Below are 22,362 nucleotides of genomic sequence, written 5' to 3'. Positions count from 1 at the left end.
ACGCCCTGATTACTGTAAACATAACATACAAGATTACAAGATATTAAACAATTCAAAGTGAACAAGTACAGCTAGATCTCAGATGAATCCATTCCTTACAAGTCTTCTAAATCGTTCAAGTGAAATCAAGTTATTCAGTTTTCAGATTGATTGTAGACAGTTCCCCGTGTGAGGTGCAGCATAGCAATGAAAGGTTTGTTTTACCCAATTCAGAATTCACATTGGGGATTTTCAGAATAAGGTAGTTTTGGGAACGGGTGTGATGTTGGCCAGTTTTGGGATATAATATTGGCTGCTAAGATATGCTAAGATATGTAGGCATTTTTTTAAGTAAGGCTTTGTAGATAAAAACAGTGCAGTGCTGTTCTCGTCTCTTAGCCAATGAAGGCCAACCAATTTGGTTTCATTTTACGCTCTCAAGAGTTAGACGAATTGTTGTTTTGATCGACGTTTGCCTGTTATCTCTCCTAAATGGTACCACCATCAATACAGCATGGAAATATGGACACAATCATATTGTGGTGTCTCGCTAAGGGACCGCCGACCAGGTAGGCGCCCACACGCCGGAGAGAGACAGGCAGAGGGAGGCGGGACGCCGCGTCAACCTCTCGGACGCATCATCGAGGGGCGGTATGTACCGGCTGTCATCCTCTATCAGAGCGATTGCTTCCCACCTGCGTCTCTCACCTACAGCCTACAAATATCACAGCCTCCCTCTCAGTCAAGGTCTGGTCTCTCTGGTGTGCACACGCTATCGAGCGCCTGGCGGTAAGACACGCGCACCTCGTTCCCTCACTAAATATGCCGCATAATGCGAACACTGTAATAACCTCATGTCTCTTATCCGCAGGCAAACTACGGCTCTGACGAGTCATCGGAAACCTCAGAATAAAACCCACGGAAGGGGTCGGGAGGATACGAGGAACCCCCAGCCCCCTCATAATAGCCAGGGAGTAGTGATATTACCGTTAACAGGAGGCGAATACCCTGTGTTGACATGGTTGCCATGGCTACGTGACGTCACGAGCCTGGAATCCTGGATCTCCCGGGAGAGAAAAGGAGGGAAAGCAACCGTTACATTAAATACCCACCTCAGGCCTTCCAGGAACCACGGGAACCTAGGAGGAGAGGAAGAGGATAGACATTGTGTTGGCCGAGTGCTTGTGTGTGAATACCTGCCTTAGTTCACCTTTTCATTTGTCAACTCACTTCTAAATAAAAGGAAGGCTATACAAATACCCCGTAGCGCTGTCTCTGTGTCTTGGTTTATGATCAAAGTGCCACAATATCCAATGGACATTTCCATTGGAAATCTTATCCAATGGAAATGTGGACAAAATCTTATCCAATGACAACAAAATATTCTAAGCATTGGGTCTGAGAGGCTAAATGTCATCAAATGGTGGTCCGTGGCTCAAATGCCCAATAAATAATTGATATGAAACCACCGGTTTATACTATTCTCTTCTCTCCCCTCCACTCCTCTCCTCCTCTCCTACACTCTCCTCTCTTCTTCCTCGTTATTATTCAGGTCATCCCAGCAAAAAAAATCACCTTACAGCCACAAAGGACATTTATATACTATACTGTAGGCATTGCTGTATTTTTTTGTTTTTGTGGTTAGGATATAAAAGAATAACCCCTCTCTCTCTCTCTCCTTCAGCTCCTTCAGGGCAGTGTTCTGGAGCCTCCGCCCACAGATGAACACAGGCAAAGGGCAAAGCGTGTGATGGAGTCTCTGGCCCGTCTGCCCAGCTCCCCTGGAAGCCTCAGCCATGGCTTCATAGTACCCCCCACCACCGGCATCCTGTATCCTTCACCCTTCATAGTACCCCCCACCACCGGCATCCTGTATCCTTCAACCTTGATCACTGATCAGATCATCATCATACAGTCAAAACCCGGTGTTTCCACGCAGGCACAATCAATATTTTAAAAAAAAAGGAAGAAAGGAAAGGTGTTCAGCACAGAAGGTGGAATGAACCATGAGATACTGGCAGAGAACGTCTTTATTGATTTTTGTTTTTCTGGCAATTGTTTGAATCATGCTTGGAAACCCCTTTTGGTGTTTTAAACATTATGTTATGCTTTAGCTATTGAAAAATAGCCAAAATACGAGCTTGTAGATCTGCTATTTTTGAAAAATCGTGAAAATGTGGCGCAAATCTTTAAATATATATTTTTTCAGAATCTTTGCTTCTGGGGGAACAACATATTTTCAAATGGGGTTGGCGGCCAATTAGTAATTATTACATGTAGTTTTTGGGTCCTTGACATAAACTTTGAGAACCACTGACATACAATAGTATATCATACTGTAGGTTGTTCTGAAAACTGTCATGATTTAGAAGACATTTGTAGAATCTGGTCTCAGTCCTAAATGGGTTAATGTGTTTGAAAGTTTTTTTGTTTTTGTAGTTTATAACAAAACGGTCATTATATATTTTTATCTGAACAAGACCACTAAATCAAGCTTCAACTCAACTCAAGCTTTATTTATAGAACACAGTCGACCAAAGTGCTGTACAGGTTAAAAATCAGGCCTGTCTGAAGTGAGTCGTACTGTACTGTAAAATATGAAGGAAAATAAAAAATATAAATTGGGCTAAAAGCATTGCAAAGCTTACAAGTGGGTGGTATAGGCCTCTGTTTCTCTCACATCACGGTCACACACACACACACACACACACACACACACACACACACACACACACACACACACACACACACCACGGTCACACACACACACACACACACACACACACACACACACACACACACACACACACACACACACACACACACACACCACGGTCACACACACACACAAACACACACACACGCACACACACACACACACACACACACCACAGTCACACAAACACACCACAGTCACACAAACACACACACACACACACACACACACACACACACACCACGGTCACACACACACACACAAACACACACACACGCACACACACACACACACACACACACACACACCCACACCACAGTCACACAAACACACCACAGTCACACAAACACACACACACACACACACACACACACACACACACACACACACCACGGTCACACACACACACACACACACACACACACACACACACACACACACACACACACACACACACACACACCACGGTCACACACACACACACAAACACACACACACGCACACACACACACACACACACACACACACCACAGTCACACAAACACACCACAGTCACACAAACACACACACACACACACACACACACACACACACACCACGGTCACACACACACACACAAACACACACACACGCACACACACACACACACACACACACACACACACACACACCCACACCACAGTCACACAAACACACCACAGTCACACAAACACACACACACACACACACACACACACACACACACACACACAGAAACTGCTCCCGATGAGCAGCAGGGTGGTGCCTTGCATGGTTTCCTCCACCATGAATGCAATTCTCATTGTAAAGTGCTTTGAATGTACCATTTACACACACACACACGCACACACACACGCACGTGTGTGTGACACCATTTGTGCATTCTTCCTTAGCCTGCCACACATGCAGGCGTGTAGGAGAGTTGTCCATCTGTCTCTCTGACTTCACTGTGAACGCTGGAAGATGCCCTGGAGGACTCGGAGGAGGACTGCAACTGTGAAGCATTTTGTTTGTTCGTTCGTGTTGTAAAATAACCAGTGCAACTGTGAAGCATTTTGTTTGTTCGTTCGTGTTGTAAAATAACCAGTGCAACTGTGAAGCATGTTGTTTGTTCGTTCGTGTTGTAATTAAAATAACCAGTGCAACTGTGAAGCATGTTGTTTGTTCGTTCGCGTTGTAATTAAAATAACCAGTGCATTTGTATTACTAACAACACGTCAATAAAACACGGTAATAAACCTACATCCCCGATTCCCCGTGTGTTCAAAGCCATGATGTCGCCATCCATTTATTTTAAAGTTTCTGAAGTGGGAGAGGGGAATGGTTTACGTGTAGCAAAGCAGCAAGGCCTGTGGCCCAATCCCAATTGCCTCCCTCAAGCCCTGAGCCCTGAACCCTCATTGACTTGTGACGTCAGCTGTAAACTGCTTGAGGGTGAGAGGCTGCAAGGGCTCCAAATTGTTGTGAAAGGAATGGGACAGCACTTTGAAGATGAGTCCGCCATTCATGACACTTTGCATCACTTTATAAAAACTGTCCTTATTCACAGCCAGCCAGTGTCTACCTACATGCTTGGACTATTTATACATGTCTATCACGTCTATTTTAGTATTTAAGCTGATCGTTTTATTATTAGTTTCATTAATACACTTTCCTGTGTGATAGGGGTTGTAATATTTATATATAATAATATTCATTATAAATTGCATTTCCATATTATTTTACTTTGCTCATTAGTCATTTCTCATCATGTTTCCCTTATTATTATTGTTATTAAATATATAGCCTATCCTTCCATTCCGTCTGCCTTTGAGAACAGTGAGAAAGCACTATTGTTTTTGTTGACATTCTAACTGCAATACATAACTAATTTGCATACTTAAATGATTGAACGCTATGAACTGTGGGTAATTTATTTACCAAAGTCAGCCTAAAGTCAGCATCGATGCTGACTTTGGCAAAGGGCACATAAAGGGGCGGGGCTGAGCCCTCACTGATTTACCGATTTCAAATGGGACATCCCTCAAGCCCTCACAGACTTAAGTCAGTAAGGCTCATTGAGTCAGCAAGGGAGTGGATTGGGATTGGTCCTGTGTGTGTGTGCGTGTGTGCCTCTCTCTAACGTCTCCGTGTGTGTGTGTGTGTGCCTCTCTCTAACGTCTCCGTGTGGAAACCATATCCTGCTATGTAACCGCGCTGGCTGGCTGTCATTCGTCTAACCAACGCCAGCCGGTGCGATCGTGGCGCTGGCAGAGTGGAAGAGGATAGAGAGAGAGAAGAGCCGCATGTAGATGAACATTTACCGTCACCTGAGGATTGTTGAAAAGACCACGAATTCCTGGGAACAGGGGACTTCTTTTATACGTGTATATATATATGTTTTACAACAGAAGATTACATTCCACTTTGGACAACAACAACAGCGTTTCGGCGTCGCGCTGCTGTGTGTTTTTACTATACGGTGAGTGAGATGATCAACGAGTTTTGCGATGTCCAGGAGAAGGAGGCTTGAACTGACCAGCTGTACGGATCCGTTGACTGAAATATGATCCCTCGATGTCCAACTTTAAATGTTGTAGTGTTGGGTTTCATAATTTTCACCCGGAAAGTTCTTTCTTTAATCTCTTTATAAAATGGTTTATAAAACACAATTTTAATGGCCTCAGGATTAAGAACCGAAGATTAAACCACCCCAGCGTAGCCCCCACGAGCAAATAATCATTCATCGCCGTGTTAAATTATCCCTGTAAGTAAATTGATGTTCTTATTGACTCAGACAATCGCACTAAAGGAAGGACATATGTCAGGTCAGTCAGGGGACATGCAATCAATTAACCATTCTCTAAGCCTAATTGACGATACAACTGACAGTCCAGTCCATACTCGGATACATACATATATACAGCCATCATCAGCACCATTACGCATGTCCGTGCCTCTGGATGAAGGATGGGGGGAGAGGAGAGGGATGGGGAGAGAGAGAGAGAGAGCGCTATCCACAGACAGATGGAGCTGAGAGAGAGAGAGAGAGAGAGCGCTATCCACAGACAGATGGAGCTGAGAGAGAGAGAGAGAGATGGAGCTGAGAGAGAGAGAGCGCTATCCACAGACAGATGGAGCTGAGAGAGAGAGAGCCATCCACAGACAGATGGAGCTGAGAGAGAGAGAGAGAGAGAGAGAGAGAGAGAGAGAGAGAGAGAGAGAGACATCCACAGACAGATGGAGCTGAGGGAGTGATATGAGAGAGAGAGAGCCATCCACAGACAGATGGAGCTGAGAGAGAGAGAGAGGGAGACATCCACAGACAGATGGAGCTGAGAGAGAGAGGGAGGGAGACATCCACAGACAGATGGAGCTGAGAGAGAGAGAGAGAGGGAGACATCCACAGACAGATGGAGCTGAGAGAGAGAGGGAGGGAGACATCCACAGACAGATGGAGCTGAGAGAGAGAGAGAGGGAGACATCCACAGACAGATGGAGCCGAGAGAGAGAGAGAGGGAGACATCCACAGACAGATTGAGCTGAGGGAGTGATATATGAGGCATGATGTGTCAGACCTTGAACCACAAACCTGCTAACAGGCTCACCATCTCAAAGGGGATCCTGGATCCATCCAATTCGATCATCATGGCACATCATCCAGAATGCTGCTATTCTCTGGTTTGGGGAGGTTTTTTAATTTGAGTTCATGCTTGTTTTCTTTTAAATTGCTCACGTTATTTGGGATCGTTTGGATGGATTGTGAACATTTCCTCAGTTTTCATTGAGTTTCAAAGTGACGTGAACATTTGGAAGGCTTGATTTGAGAGGTTGGACTAATTTGACAACTGTGCGAGTTGAGTTCTATCAGACGGTGTTGGTTAAGAATCAAGCTACATAATAAGCTATAGTCATGATGCTAATGGACTGCCAGTTGACGTTGAACCCTCATCCCCAAGGCAGTAAATCAATCTCTATTCCAGGGTGATGCTATTGACTGAGACATCTCCCATCCCCAGGTGATAAATATGTTGGCGTACAAGATTTAATTTACAGCTGCCCTGCCTTTAGACCTCTCTGGCAGAGACGCGTAACTCCAATTTTCCTCTGTGCTGATAAGCTTTCTACATGGGTCTCCTATCCTATACCACCTGGGAAGACCCAGGCAACCCACCAATATAAGCTAAAGGAGAATCAATCCACTATTGGAACCACCAAGGGACATCATATTCCGGGCTTTGCAGGGAATTGACCTTCGTGTTGGGCCGACGATGTGTGTTGTATCTTTGTGTACAAAATGTGGTGTTCACCTTCCAGAGCGAAGAGGGAAGAATTGATCTGTGACAATGCTGTCCTCTCTCTCACAGCCACAGGCGATTAAATAATGACATTTATGTTGGCGTTCCTATGCTTCAAAAATCTCATTTCTCTATAACGCATCTGCTAAGGTTTAACCCATTTTGGGCGGTAACCCCTTTTGGTGTTTTAAACATGTTATAATTTAGCTATTGAAAAATAGCAGATCTACAAGCTCATAGCGCGCCACCGAGTGGCGCGCTACGAGCTTGTAGGTCTGCTATTTTAGAAAAATCGAAGAACCACTGACAGAAACATAGATTTTTCAGAAAACTGTCAGGATGTAGAAGACATTTTTAGAATCTGATCTCGGGTCAAAATGGGTTAAGTAGGGCTTGAGAAGAATCAAAATGTGTGCCACGTTAAAGCCTCTCCAACATGTTGCACTCGCAATAGACCATGCACTCTTATTTGGACCTGGCGTGTATGTGTGTAATATGATCACCACATGTGAGTGAGTGGTTAGGTTTTTCCTGTGCTTCATTTTCTAAAGTGCCCGACCAGTGTGACGGGGTTGCCTTGCTCGCTGTTTAATGGCTGCATTTAAAGTCTAATTTAGGCGGCCATGCCTTGTTAGAGATGATTAATATGCCTCCATTACCCACCTCTTTTTAAAATATCGGCACTTTATTCAGTCTGACAGTTTGACAGAACGCGTCAATGAATGCTGCTGGATGCATGTTGATTGTATTCAGCCCAGTGGCGATAACCTTTATCCCCTCAAGTCATAAGCATATACGTCAGGCTACACAGCTGTCAAACAAGCACATCGAATAGCCTGATGGGTCTCTCCCACAGGAGAGGGTCAGCCCTCTTTTTCCCTGGCTGTGATCTAGAAATATTGGGGCTTTTGACTTGCACTTAAGGATATTTAGTGCTGCATTTCTCAGAAAGCTGGGAAGCCGCCCAGAGGATGTTCTCGGAATGCACAAATTGGTCTTAATCGAACATTGTCTCCACTCAGCTGTCCTCGAGAACACTTGTTTCTGCTGACGTTGTAAGAAGGGGAAAAAAAGTTGGACCTTGCCTCAGAGTCGGAGACATTTGTTTTATGTATGTGGAAACTTTAACACATTCTGGGCGGGAACCCCTTTTGGTGTTTTAAGCATTATGTTATATTAGCTATTGAAAAATAGCAGATCTACAAGCTCATAGCGCGGCATGCCGCGTATGCCGCGCTACGAGCTTGTAGATCTGCTATTTTTGAAAAATCGTGAAAATGTGGCACAAATCTTTGAATATACTCTTTCAGAGCGAACGTTTTTAACTCATATCTTTGCTTCTGGGGCATCCCTGGAACAACATATTTTCACATGGGGGGGTCGGCGGCCAATTACATATTTTTTTGGGGGGGTTCCTTGACATGAAAATGTTTGAGAAACATGCATTTTTCAGAAAACTGTCAGGATTTAGAAGACATTTGTAGTATCGTCGTCGGATTAAATGGGTTAATGAACGGGGGGGGGGACTGCTATTGAAGCCTTGGCTGCTGTGATACGAAGGGAGAGTTTGTCAGCATTATTTATTTTCTAGTGTGGCCTTTCTTTCATGTGTCCATATCAGCTGGCTCCTAAATAACCTCCTCCTGAGATCTAGTATAGTTGTCATGCTGCTGTCGGGTTTAACCCATTTAGACCTGAGCTCCATTCTACAAAATGTCTTCTAAATCCTGACAGTCTTCTGAAAAACCCATGTTTCTATGTCAGTGGTTCTCAAACATTTTCATGTCAAGGACTCCAAAAATTACATGTAATTGGCTGCCGAGTCGCCGACCCCCATCTGAAAATATATTGTTCCAGGGAGCCCCACCCCAGAAACAAAGATTTGAGTTAAAATCGTTCGCTCTGAAATAATTTATATATCTTAAGATTTGCGCCACATTTTCACAAATTTTCAAAAATAGCAGACCTACAAGTTCATAGCGCGGTGAGCTTGTAGATCTGCTATTTTTCAATAGCTAACGTATAACATGCTTAAAACACCAAATGGGGTTCCCGCTAAAACCCTACCGTGAAATAGAAATTGAGACAAATTGCTTGTGTTCTCAAGCTTCTGTCTGTGATGGTGAACTCTTGATTTCTTGGGAGGATTTGAATCCTTTTCCTTTGCCCTTCAGATACAAATGAGATTGTGAAGGGGACTCGGTCAGGCTAATTTAAACATCCTGCCCTCCCTGAGAAGTGTACTGCATAGTGCATTATGGAGATGGAAGCAGGAGATGGAATCAGGTTGCATAGCAACTTAGCAAGGATATATTCCCTCGTCTCTCAGTTTGAAGAGCCATCAGACAGAGATGTAGAGATTAAAGCCAATCATTGGAAATTAAGTCCCTGGTGCTCTTTATCCCCAAGATTACCCTGTATCCCCACCCCACCCAAATGTGGATACAATATTCATCAGCTAACTTAGAGCTAAGCTGTCGGCTCCCTCAGGGACTCACCCCCCCTCCCCCCTCTTTCCATGCAACACCCCATCCCCTTAAGAGTATATATGAATAGAGACGGCACCCGAGTTCTCCTCCCATCCACTTGCATTAAGTTGCCCCAAAGCGCATGAGGCGATTTCACTCCTCCTTCCGGGTAGGAACAGAGTGCATTCTGGGATGGATTGGGCCAAATCGCGAACGCGCGTATGAAACTGCGTTCACGTGTCACGAACGTGCGCAATGATAGTCAACGGACCAATTAGCCCAGCGCTGCAATACCAAATTCGGCCACTATGTCCATTTCGCCTCAGGGTTTCCTCCGGGTGCCGTCTCTATTAATATATACTCTAAGCTCTTGCCTCCCTCTCTCCATGGTTCCTCATCCCTCCATCCCTCCCTCTCTCCTTGGTTCCTCATCCATCCCTCCACTGTCTCTCATAGCCTCCCTCACACTCGGTCACTCCAGCGTGGTGGTGAAATTGGTGACCTGCTGAAATATGTGACAAATCGTGTAGTCACTGACATTATGTCCGAATGTAAATCGTTGCAGTTTGTTTATAGAGAGTATGCACATGCATGATTTCCCCATCAGGACACGCCCCCCTCATCTAGACTGAGTGCCAAAACATTGAGCAGCATGGAGTGTTGGAGTTTGGAAGCGCTCGTTGGAAATCACTCAACCGTCCTGCGTACCACCTGTTTCTAAATGTCACATAATGCAAGAGGCAGCAAAATGTTGTGTTATTGAAAACAAGCACTTCCAAACTCTGACACTTAGAAAAAATAATCAAATGCAGGGCATTTCTTGACAGGAAGTAGCTCATAACGTTTCTATGGTGGATTTTTATGAAACAAAAACTTTGCAGATTCGTACAGCTGCAATGTTGGTGAGTTTAACATTGTTTAATGCAATCAGACAGGACTTTTCTGTTTGGGTGAATGGGCTGTCAAGGCCAGAAAGTAGTTTTTTGACACTCAGTGGGCGTTCCCGCATAACGTCCAGGTACGATGATGTCACGTGCATACCCTCTATTAGCAGAGTTCAACCTAGAGATGGTCACATATTTCGGCAGGTCACCAATGCTGGAGTGATGGAGGAGTGCGAGTGAGCGAGTGGCCGAGGTTTTGGGTATTGGAATTTGTCTTATAGTCTCCCCTACTGACCCCCATTTCCCCTTAATCCACCCTTGCCTCTCCTTAACTTGGCCGCGGAGACCCATATTTTGTGCTAGGGACAAGATTTGGATTGTTAAAATGTTCTACAAGCTTGTAGAGAGCTATTTTAGCTAATAGCTGATATGTATTGGGTTAAAGAGGTTAAACAGATTGTTATTCTATATTAACCCATTGAAGAGAACAAATGAATGAAAACGTTATGGAAAAGTCACGGCCCCCTCGGCTCACACATTAGGACATTCGAATGTGTGACGGGGGCCGTGATTCTTCCATTACTTTCTCATTCATATTTTTGAGTGGTGTAAACCACTCCTACAACTGGCTTTTGTTAGTTTGTCTGTCTGTCTGTTCGTACCAAAAAATGAGCATGGTTGCTATGGTCACCCAGTTCACACGGGTGTCTGACGTCAGACATTACGTCAGACCACAGCTGATCAGTCTATATAAGACCTTACACCACTCAGTTCACACGGGTGTGATTTTTTTATATATAAAGTTACAGTTATTTGACAGTGAAATATCACATTTTGTTGGGAACTCTCTGGAACCCTCAGCGAACCCCCTGGGGGTCCCCGGACCGCACTTTGAGAACCAGTGCTCTTAATGACATCAGTAATGGCCTCGCTGCTGAATCACACGCCATGAAGGTTTCTTTCTTGCCAGTGATTTTGTCAAATTTTTCATCAAATATTCATCTGTCGGTGGGAGGGGACTATTTTATATTCATCTGCTGGTGGGAGGGGACTATTTTATATTCATCTGTCGGTGGGAGGGGACTATTTTATATTCATCTGCTGGTGGGAGGGGACTATTTTATATTCATCTGCTGGTGGGAGGGGACTATTTTATATTCATCTGTCGGTGGGAGGGAACTATTTTATATTCATCTGCTGGTGGGAGGGGACTATTTTATATTCATCTGCTGGTGGGAGGGGACTATTTTATATTCATCTGTCGGTGGGAGGGGACTATTTTATATTCATCTGCTGGTGGGAGGAGACTATTTTATATTCATCTGTCGGTGGGTGGGGACTATTTTATATTCATCTGCTGGTGGGAGGGGACTATTTTATATTCATCTGTCGGTGGGAGGGAACTATTTTATATTCATCTGCTGGTGGGAGGGGACTATTTTATATTCATCTGCTGGTGGGAGGGGACTATTTTATATTCATCTGCTGGTGGGAGGGGACTATTTTATATTCATCTGCTGGTGGGAGGGGACTATTTTATATTCATCTGCTGGTGGGAGGGGACTATTTTATATTCATCTGCTGGTGGGAGGGGACTATTTTATATTCATCTGCTGGTGGGAGGGGACTATTTTATATTCATCTGTCGGTGGGAGGGGACTATTTTATATTCATCTGCTGGTGGGAGGGGACTATTTTATATTCATCTGCTGGTGGGAGGGGACTATTTTATATTCATCTGCTGGTGGGAGGGGACTATTTTATATTCATCTGTCGGTGGGAGGGGACTATTTTATATTCATCTGTCGGTGGGTGGCGACTATTTTATATTCATCTGTCGGTGGGAGGGGACTATTTTTAGTCATCGTATTTATATCACTTTCACCCCTTCTTCATACATGTTAACAGCCTCTGAGGGGGAGAGGAGGACACGGTGAGGCATGTTAACAGCCTCTGAGGGGGAGAGGAGGACCATGTTAACAGCCTCTGAGGGGGAGAGGAGGACACGGTGAGGCAGCCCACTGATTGGGATCGGGGAAGAGATTGCCGTGCATTAGTCAGAACTCAGGAGGAGGAGAGAAAATGGAAGAGCGCAGCCAGAGCGACAGATTCTGCTAAAGGTCCTTTTTAGGGATCTTCCAGAAGTAGCAGACATGGGTCTGGCCATTTCAAAGGCACAGGTGGAGCCTTCTCTCCAACGCCTGCTACCCACTGGTTTGATTTAGGGATATGAATTATCCATTAATGCATTAATAGCTAATTGATACGTTTTGATAAGGTTATCGATCGATTAACCAGTTAGTTGATAAGTGCCGTTTTTGTAAAAGAAAATCTTAATTTCCCTCAATGTCTAACATACAAATCTACATTTTGCTGATAACAAAGAAATAATACAAAAGAGACATTATATTCCATAATGAAATATTAATTTGACCATTGACGATACAGGGCCAGACAAATGGCATCTTTGTATGTGCGTTCCTCTGCCACACGTGCTCGCAGACAGCTTTACATTCACAGAAAACCACTTAGTTATTAACTGTAACAACTACCGACTAATTTCTTAACGGCGATTAATCAATTAACGGTTAACTATTAACATCCCTAGTTTGATTGACTGAACATTTTATTAACAGTAGAATGGGTACAGTTGAATGAAAGTACAGGTGTCTGACCATTAAGACCCCAGCATGTGACTATTCTTTAGGGTCTGACAGGAGAGTGTGCCATGCTCGGTAGCAAAGAAAAAGCAATGTTTTCTCTTTCCAGACGAAAGTGAAATCCGGACATGCAGCATGTAAAGCGAATGCAAGTCTGTTCTCTTTTCATAGGCACCATGATAGTAGGTGTTTTGTGAGGCTCAAAGGAATTGAAACGACCACACGTTTTCCGTCCTGTGCCGTTTGTTGACATTGGATCTTGACAGTTCTGTTTCACTTTTTTTTTTGTCCCCCATTCATCCATGCACTGTCTGTATGTAGTTTCAGCAGAGTGCCTCTCCAGCACCCCCTGCTGACCATGCAGAGTGTGTGCGCCGTCCTCCTGGCCGTGGCTGCCGCAGCTCTCACCTCTGCAGACTCCGACGTCCCCAGACACAGACAGGACACCAACCTGGAGATCTGTATCCTTCCTGTGTGTGTGTGTGTGTGTGTGTGTGTGTGTGTGTGTGTGTGTGTGTGTGTGTGTGTGTGTGTGTGTGTGTGTGTGTGTGTGTGTGTGTGTGTGTGTGTGTGTGTGTGTGTGTGTGTGTGTGTGTGTGTGTGTGTGTGTGTGTGTGTTTTCTATTGAAAAATAGCAGATCTACAAGCTCATAGCGCAGCACCGAGTGCCGCACTACGAGCTTGTAGATCTGCTATTTTTGATAAATCGTGAAAATGTGGTGCAAACCTTTGAATATATATTCTTTCAGAGCGAACGTTTTTAACACAAATCTTTGCTTCTTGGGGAGGGGGGGGGGGGGGGGGGGGGGGGCTCCCTGGAACAACATATTTTCAGATGGGGGTCGGCGGCCAAATACATATAATTTTGGGGGTCCTTGACATGAAAATGTTTGAGAACCACTGACATAGAAACATTTTTTTCAGAAAACTGTCAGGATTTAGAAGACATTTTGTAGAATGGAGCTCAGGTCTAAATGGGTTAAGCCCCGACTGAACAGAGAGTCTTCCTGATCCGCTTCCAGACAAGCGCCTGTTTGAGACCAAGAGGAAAGACCAGCTAAACGCTCTGAAGAACCTGGTGGAGCTCAACGACATCAACCAGCAGTACAAGATCATAGACATCATGCTCAAAGGACTCTTCAAGGTACTGTGTGTGTGTGTGTGTGTGTGTGTGTGTGTGTGTGTGTGTGTGTGTGTGTGTGTGTGTGTGTGTGTGTGTGTGTGTGTGTGTGTGTGTGTGTGTGTGTGTGTGTGTGTGTGTGTGTGTGTGTGTGACTGCACCTGTGTGTGCTTGTATGCTCAGTGCACCCGTTTCCAATGCCATCAATGCATTGAAACTTGAAGGGACAAAATCACGTTTAATGAGAGCATTTAACCGTATTATTGCCAAGAATGTGGAATTCCGTTTTATTCTCTGAACTATCGGCGCCCCCTGCTGGCGGGGGTTGAGTTCAGACTGAGGTTAGGGTTAGATTTAGTGTTGGGGTTTGTATGTCGGTCGCCACAGTCTAAAAACGTTAGCATTGATGGCATTCCAATCCGCTAGTATACCTGTGTAATTATTCTCCTCTTCCACCTGCAGCTACTATAAGCACAGCCACGGCTGGTCTGGTGACGCAACCACAAAACAAAGTAGTAGCTGTTGTTAGTTCCCAAGAGCTTAGCACTCATCTGCACTCAGCAGATTGAAAGATATGATTGTTCACACACAGTAAGACAGACAATCAAACACTTGTATGCGACCCGGTAATTACCGTCATAAGCATGTTTGCTTGCATTCATTTGAATGTTAATATATTCGGAACCCGGGCAGCTTAAGAGTGAATGTTAATATATTCGGAACCCGGGCAGCTTACGAGTGGCTTTCAGTCTCTCATGATGCCCAGAGGCTTGTTGTACTGTATGCCTCAGTGTCCCAGAGGACAGATATCTGTGTATCTGCCTTCCTCCCAAGGACAACAAGCATAGTCAACCTCCAGTGGCCGAGTTACACTGTCAGCACTTCTAGTGTGTCTGTGTGCGTGCGTGCGTGCGTGCGTGTGTGTGTGTGTGCAGCAGGTATGTGCGTAGGCATCTTTCAGTATTCTCACTTATGTTTGCATTAACCTTATTTGTGAATATTGTACATTTGCAGCTTTTACTCAGCTCAAATACGTGTGTAAATTGACTTGGTGTATGTTGGTAACCATGGATATATGGCAAGCATGCATCATGTTTTATTTAAATATGAACACCAACACTCACTGAACTTCTATTTGTAACTAGCAATTGAAATAATTCTGGTTCTGAAGGTACTGGAGGATTCCAAGGACATCTTGGTCCAGGCCAACATGCAGCCAGATGACCCCTTCCCCATGGATGATAAGATCAAAGAAGGTCTGATCCCCTCTCACTTTATTCTCTCTCTCTTGCGGCTCTGATAATCCCTACTATCTAGTCATCTTTTGCTCTGATCTGTTTTACAGTCTGACAGTTTTTTATTTCTTTATTACTTATTTCTTTCCTACTCTGTTTCCTGCTTTCTCTCTCTTTCTCTCTCATGCTTTTAGCCATGAGTCATCGCTTATTATATCACCCTTTTCTTATTGTGTTGCTGTTATATTATATCAGCCACCAGGTTTCTTTCTCCTTTGTGTATAGCTGCCTATAGGCCCTGTACACTAGCAGGGTTTCCTTTGTGTATAGCTGCCTATAGGCCCTGTACTGTACATTAGCAGGGTTTCCTTTGTGTATAGCTGCCTATAGGCCCTGTACTGTACATTAGCAGGGTTTCCTTTGTGTATAGCTGCCTATAGGCCCTGTACTGTACATTAGCAGGGTTTCCTTTGTGTATAGCTGCCTATAGGCCCTGTTGTACACTAGCAGGGTATTTGTGTATAGCTGCCTATAGGCCCTGTACATTAGCAGGGTTTCCTTTGTGTATAGCTGCCTATAGGCCCTGTACACTAGCAGGGTTTCCTTTGTGTATAGCTGCCTATAGGCCCTGTTGTACATTAGCAGGGTTTCCTTTGTGTATAGCTGCCTATAGGCCCTGTACACTAGCAGGGTTTCCTTTGTGTATAGCTGCCTATAGGCCCTGTACTGTACATTAGCAGGGTTTCCTTTGTGTATAGCTGCCTATAGGCCCTGTACTGTACATTAGCAGGGTTTCCTTTGTGTATAGCTGCCTATAGGCCCTGTACTGTACATTAGCAGGGTTTCCTTTGTGTATAGCTGCCTATAGGCCCTGTTGTACACTAGCAGGGTATTTGTGTATAGCTGCCTATAGGCCCTGTACATTAGCAGGGTTTCCTTTGTGTATAGCTGCCTATAGGCCCTGTACACTAGCAGGGTTTCCTTTGTGTATAGCTGCCTATAGGCCCTGTTGTACATTAGCAGGGTTTCCTTTGTGTATAGCTGCCTATAGGCCCTGTTGTACATTAGCAGGGTTTCCTTTGTGTATAGCTGCCTATAGGCCCTGTACTGTACATTAGCAGGGTTTCCTTTGTGTATAGCTGCCTATAGGCCCTGTACATTAGCAGGGTCTTTGTGTATAGCTGCCTATAGGCCCTGTACTGTACATTAGCAGGGTTTCCTTTGTGTATAGCTGCCTATAGGCCCTGTACACTAGCAGGGTTTCCTTTGTGTAAAGCTGCCTATAGGCCCTGTACATTAGCCGGGTTTCCTTTGTGTATAGCTGCCTATAGGCCCTGTTGTACATTAGCAGGGTTTCCTTTGTGTATAGCTGCCTATAGGCCCTGTTGTACATTAGCAGGGTTTCCTTTGTGTATAGCTGCCTATAGGCCCTGTTGTACATTAGCAGGGTTTCCTTTGTGTATAGCTGCCTATAGGCCCTGTACTGTACATTAGCAGGGTTTCCTTTGTGTATAGCTGCCTATAGGCCCTGTACTGTACACTAGCAGGGTTTCCTTTGTGTATAGCTGCCTATAGGCCCTGTACATTAGCAGGGTTTCCTTTGTGTATAGCTGCCTATAGGCCCTGTACTGTACATTAGCCGGGTTTCCTTTGTGTATAGCTGCCTATAGGCCCTGTTGTACACTAGCAGGGTTTTTCCTTTGTGTATAGCTGCCTATAGGCCCTGTTGTACATTAGCAGGGTTTTTTGTGCTATTGTTGGTTAAAAGTAGTGTGCTTTGTTGCACCAGTTATATTATCTAATACTGTGGTTCTCAACCTTTTCTGTATCAGATTCAGGGCCCACTTGAAAACGTGTATGTACAGTATTTCTGCAGACATGCATATTACACGTTTTTTTTTGCCTTTGCCTCGAATGCCACATGACGTCACCAGGGGCGGACAGACAGACAGACAGACATACACACACACACACAAAGCCACACTAAAGGTGGTTGCACACTGGACACGTTTTTCGGAAAACCGATGGAGAATCGCCGCTAAAAATCAGAAAAACGCGCTCTGTGTGCAGGGACCTTAACAATCCTAGTGTTTGCCAATTATTCGGGGTCTGACTTGCAATATCATCACAACCCACCTGTGTGCTCCCAGCCCTGCAGACAATCGCTGATCTGTATGCTTGTGTTCCTATCTGTTCCCCCCCCCCCCCCCCCCCCCCCTCCCTGCGTCATCCCATCCAATCCCCTTTCTTTTCGTCTTCCCGTAGCGTACTCTCACGTGGTGGAGAACACGGCGTTCTTCGGTGACGTAGCGCTGCGCTTCCCGCGCATCGTCCACCACTACTTCGACCGCAACAGTGACTGGGGGGGTCTGCTGCGCTGGGGGCTACGCTTCTGCAACCTGACGGGGGTCTTCACCGGAGGGTCTCACCAGCATGTCCTCACACTGGTGAGACGGCCGCTCCTCACACTATGATGATTGTAATGATTTAGAGCAGTGTTTCACAAACATAGTGTTGCGACCCATTTTTGGGTTGCAGACCTTTTATTTTTATTTTTTATATGGGCATATACTGATGGCATCAGGGATCTCCATAAATGGGCATGAAAGAAACGCAGACAGACAGACGGGTAGAATGGGGACTCTGACAATGCGTATGGGATATGCATTCTCAACTTGCATTGTTCCCGAAACGACCAGTATGCCCATATATAGGCGAGCGAGGTATTAGCTGCAGGTTCATAGTTTGTTTATTATTATTTCCACAATGAAGCTGTACTCATCATGTTAATTTAATTAATTAATTTGACACTCACCCATCTCATCCTTGTAATGATGACTGACTATCAGTATTTGTATGTTATTTTATTTAGCGAATGCAAAGTCCTTTAGCCAAGCGGTTGCCTCCTGGTCTGCTGTATGGAGGGTGATTAATCCTCCTTCCAGTCTTTGGAGAGGGCAAACTTCTATGATGTGCTCCATAGTTTGCTCCTCACCACACGCACACAGTGGGCTTGGGCTACTGCCCCACTTGTGAAGGCTGGCCAAGCAGGGGCCATGTCCAGTCCTGAACCTATTCAGCGTAGACCACTGTCTCCTTGGGAGGGTGGTGCCAGGGACCTGTTGGTTGGGGTCTGACACCAGGTGTTTGTTTGGGACCTCATTGGACTCCCATTCCCTTTTCCAAGCTGATTGGATGGTGAAGTCAGCTGATGGGGGGTTCTTCCAAATTGGTCGTCTAGATGGGAGTCGAGCAGTGGGTGGGTTAAATATGTCTGCATGGATTGGTAGGTGGGGAGAGTCTTTGACCTTTTGAAGCATCCTTTGAGAGACTGCTGCTCGCCGGATATGTGGGGGGGCTATGTTTGATAATACTGGGAGCCAGGGGAGTGGTGTGGAGCGAATAGTCCCGGTTATGGTTCTCATGGTGGTGTTGAGCTGGGTGTCCACTTGGTGTGTGTGTGTGATGACCTAGACCAGACAGGGGCACAATATTCTGCTGCAGAGTATGACAGGGCCAGTGCTGAGGTGCGCAGGGTGGAGGCTGCCGCCCCCCATTTTGCACCAGCAAGTTTGCAGAGCAGATTGTTCCTGGACTTCACCTTAGCTGCTGTCCCTTTTAGGTGTTCCTTGAAGGACAGAGTTCTGTCGAGGGTCACACCAAGGTAGGTATGTTATGTGACGGTGCTAATGATGTTGGGGGGAGGGGACCCATTTATGTATCAAATGGAAAAAGCAGGAAAAAAGCACCTGTTTACGGTTGTATTATTAGATAAATATATCGATGTGTGTGTGTGTGTGTGTGTGAAGAATATTTAAATTTTTCTCTGATTCATATTAGAGAGGTGTAGGTAAGATATTCAGTATTAGCAAATGGGATACTTCTCAGTAAAATATGATATTGTATTTGTATAAATTACCTCATGTCACCATTGACCCCTCCTAATATTTTCTGTGGAAGAGTGAAGACAAAAGCAAGTAAAAGGGTATCCCTGTTCTGTTGAACAGAAAGCTGGGAGGTTAATCTGTGACCCTCACCTCTCATTGTGTTTCATTCATTTACTCAAAACAGAAATGCAGAAACATCCTAGAGTCCACTCAATCTTTGCATCCTGCTGAACAAACGTTCATTTGTTGCCTTGTCTCTCTCTCTCTCTCTCTCTCTCTCTCTCGCCCTATGTCCTAACGTATACGTGCTCCGTAGATGTCACAGGAGCTGGGAATAACGGAGAAATCCGCAGACTTCACAAACCCGTACCGCACAGAGAGAGACGATGTGAGTAAAGGCATACACCACACATGCCTGTCTGAAACCTAATGTATTTGGACACACACACACAACCAGCCCCGCATGAAGCGTGTGTCCCTCTCCCTCCTTTCCTTTCTCTCTCTCTCACACATTGCTCTCGCTCACTAGGTTCTCTTTTCCCCGGCTGCAGGTGCTCCACATTGCTCTCGCTCACTAGGTTCTCTTTTTCCCCGGCTGCAGGTGCTCCACACTGCTCACTAGGTTCTCTTTTTCCCCGGCTGCAGGTGCTCCACACTAGAGGTGCTCCTCACTAGGTTCTGTTTTTCCCCGGCTGCAGGTGCTCCACACTCACTAGGTTCTCTGTTTCCCCGGCTGCAGGTGCTCCACACTCACTAGACTCTCCTTTTCCCCGGCTGCAGGTGCTCCACACTGATTGTCTTTTTCCCCGGCTGCAGGTGCTCCACACTGATTCTCTATTTCCCCGGCTGCAGGTGCTCCACACTGCAGAGGCATTTCAGAAGATCCTGCGAGAGGAAGAGAAGCGGAGGAGAAAGGAGGAGAAAAGGAAAGAAATACGGAAGGGCCCCCGTATATCACGCTCTCGCTCTCGCACCGAACTATAGTACTCTGCATCTCAGCACGGTGGAGAGAGAGGAGGAGGAGGAGGAGGAGGAGGAGGAGGAGGCGGCATCTCAGCACGGTGGAGAGAGAGAGGAGGAGGAGGAGGAGGAGGAGGAGGCGGCGGCGGCGGCATCTCAGCACAGTGGAGAGAGAGGAGGAGGAGGAGGCATCTCTGCACAGTGGAGAGAGAGAGAGAGGAGGAGGAGGAGGCATCTCAGCACAGTGGAGAGAGAGAGGAGGAGGAGGCATCTCGGCACAGTGGAGAGAGAGAGAGGAGGAGGCGGCGGCGGCATCTCAGCACAGTGGAGAGAGAGAGGAGGAGGAGGCATCTCAGCACAGTGGAGAGAGAGAGAGGAGGAGGAGGAGGAGGAGGCATCTCAGCACAGTGGAGAGAGAGAGGAGGAGGAGGCATCTCAGCACAGTGGAGAGAGAGAGAGGAGGAGGAGGAGGAGGCATCTCAGCACAGTGGAGAGAGAGAGGAGGAGGAGGAGGAGGAGGAGGCGGCGGCGGCGGCGGCATCTCAGCACAGTGGAGAGAGAGAGGAGGAGGAGGATGAGAAGGAGGAGAAGGAGGAAGCATCTCAGCACAGTGGAGAGCACAGCAGAGAGAGAGAGAGGAGGAGGAGATTGAGAGAGAGAAAGAGGAAACGAACATACGCACACAGCCCACAGGGGAGACTTGAGTTGTAGACTCTTAAACGGCTGGAGGAAAGCCTTCCTCTGTGGTTGAAAACGAGAGCACACTGTAGGTGTGACACAAAATTAAAAAAAGAAAAATACAGTAAAGAGGGAGGCGGCGGATTATTCCGTTTGTGACTGTGGCATAACTGGGCAACTGTGTTCTGTACCGCGAATTAAAATAATAAAACATAAAGGCGTTAAGAAGAAATGTCAAAAGGAGACGTCCCTGGAATTGGGATAAGGGGAACAAGGTGTTTTTTTGATAACTTGACTACAACATTACAGTCTCTTTGGGATATCATTACTTTTAGTATAATGAAATAACTTCAAAAAAGCAACTGAACAGTCCACATGTTGTGTCTTGTCTAGATTTATATAGCGTGTATAACGCTTCAAATGAGTGTGGTCACCCTCAGTATGCAGTGACATAATGAATATGTTGAGCTTGAATTTGTGCACTTGCTTTTTTTTATTGTCAATCCTTGTTTACTTTTAGTGTAGATTTGTTTGGGGGATTATTGGATCATTTATGAATGGATACTTTTTGCTTTATGAACGCAGTTTCATGTTGACTGTGTGTGTGTTTTGAAGGTGTATAGATATTTATGTAAGTTAATTTTCCATGTCTATTTTGGAATGACTGATCTGTCCCCCATGTGTTGTCATGTTTCTTTGCCCACAACCCTTAATGGACCTGCCATTTACAGTTGGGTGCCACCGATATTGTCCCTTATCATTTGACCCATTTAGGCCTGACCTCAAAATTTTAAAAAATCCTTCTAAATCCTCCAGTTTTCAGAAATAAATATTTTCACGATTTTTCAAAAATAGCAGACCTACAAAGCTCATGGCGCGCTATGAGCTTGTAGATCTGCTATTTTTCAATAGCTAAATTATAATGTTTAAAACACCAAAAGGGGTTCCCGCCCAAAATGGGTTAACTGTCCTTTTGCGCAGATCACGCAAACCTCAGCAAAAAGAAAAGGGCAATATCGATGGCCTCCAACTGTATCTGTCCGACAAACCTCCCTATAAAGCCATCGGTGGCAGTTATTCGCCCGTACAGTGATCTGCTGTTGTATCACCTCACCGTTACGCCCGTTTATCAGACTGCTTTGACCTTGTGAAAAAGAGCTGTGACCAAGACAAATGTGATCAATCTTTCAGCTCAGCGGCCTGTTTAATTAACACTATAATAGATTGAATATTTTTTATTTTCTTTTATAAATCGCTGGAAATAACATAATTTTAAATGGATTTGATTTTGGAATGATTGAATTGAGACGATTGATATTAATTTTGAGATAGTAACATGACTGTTATATAAATATATGTATATTCAGAGAGAATACCATTGCTGCAAAGTTAATGAGCAAGCCTACAATTACCATTTTATCAAACTTATTGAAATAAAGCGACTATAAATTATATTATAATGTACAAAATGTTTGTTCAT

General features: G+C 45.1%; 2 protein-coding genes across 2 annotated transcripts in view; both read left to right on the top strand.

Annotated features, from left to right (window-relative positions):
• The window catches only part of mei1 (meiotic double-stranded break formation protein 1), a gene marked incomplete at its 5' end in the record, with an annotated part of 203,305 nt that extends 199,413 nt beyond the window's left edge, over window positions 1-3,892 (top strand). Inside the window, 2 exons of the mRNA XM_079519702.1 lie at window positions 1,664-1,851; window positions 3,623-3,892. Of these exons, the coding sequence (XP_079375828.1) occupies window positions 1,664-1,851; window positions 3,623-3,713 (279 nt within the window). The 3' untranslated portion in view covers window positions 3,714-3,892. The remainder of the gene's footprint in view (window positions 1-1,663; window positions 1,852-3,622) is intronic.
• Window positions 3,893-4,874: 982 nt separating this feature from the next.
• ccdc134 (coiled-coil domain containing 134) lies at window positions 4,875-22,336 on the top strand. Its single transcript, XM_079520008.1, has 8 exons — window positions 4,875-5,174; window positions 13,324-13,463; window positions 14,025-14,146; window positions 15,294-15,378; window positions 17,623-17,804; window positions 19,561-19,632; window positions 20,097-20,234; window positions 20,599-22,336. Exons 1-7 carry the CDS (start codon window positions 5,005-5,007, stop codon window positions 20,226-20,228), a joined length of 903 nt encoding a protein of 300 aa, XP_079376134.1. The 5' UTR covers window positions 4,875-5,004; the 3' UTR covers window positions 20,229-20,234; window positions 20,599-22,336.
• Window positions 22,337-22,362: the final 26 nt, after the last annotated feature.

Source organism: Electrona antarctica, assembly GCF_951216825.1.
Source record: "Electrona antarctica genome assembly, chromosome: 14".
Taxonomy (NCBI): domain Eukaryota; kingdom Metazoa; phylum Chordata; class Actinopteri; order Myctophiformes; family Myctophidae; genus Electrona; species Electrona antarctica.
Note: the sequence above shows the minus strand (reverse complement) of the source record. Positions and strands in the feature narration are given on the sequence as shown.

Coding starts and splice junctions, on each gene's coding strand:
- ccdc134 (XM_079520008.1), top strand. CDS start 5,005: ATGAACATTTACCGTCACCTGAGGATTGTTGAAAAGACCACGAATTCC. Junction 14,147..15,293: donor TGCTCAAAGGACTCTTCAAG/GTACTGTGTGTG, acceptor CTGGTTCTGAAG/GTACTGGAGGATTCCAAGGA. Junction 15,379..17,622: donor GGATGATAAGATCAAAGAAG/GTCTGATCCCCT, acceptor GTCTTCCCGTAG/CGTACTCTCACGTGGTGGAG.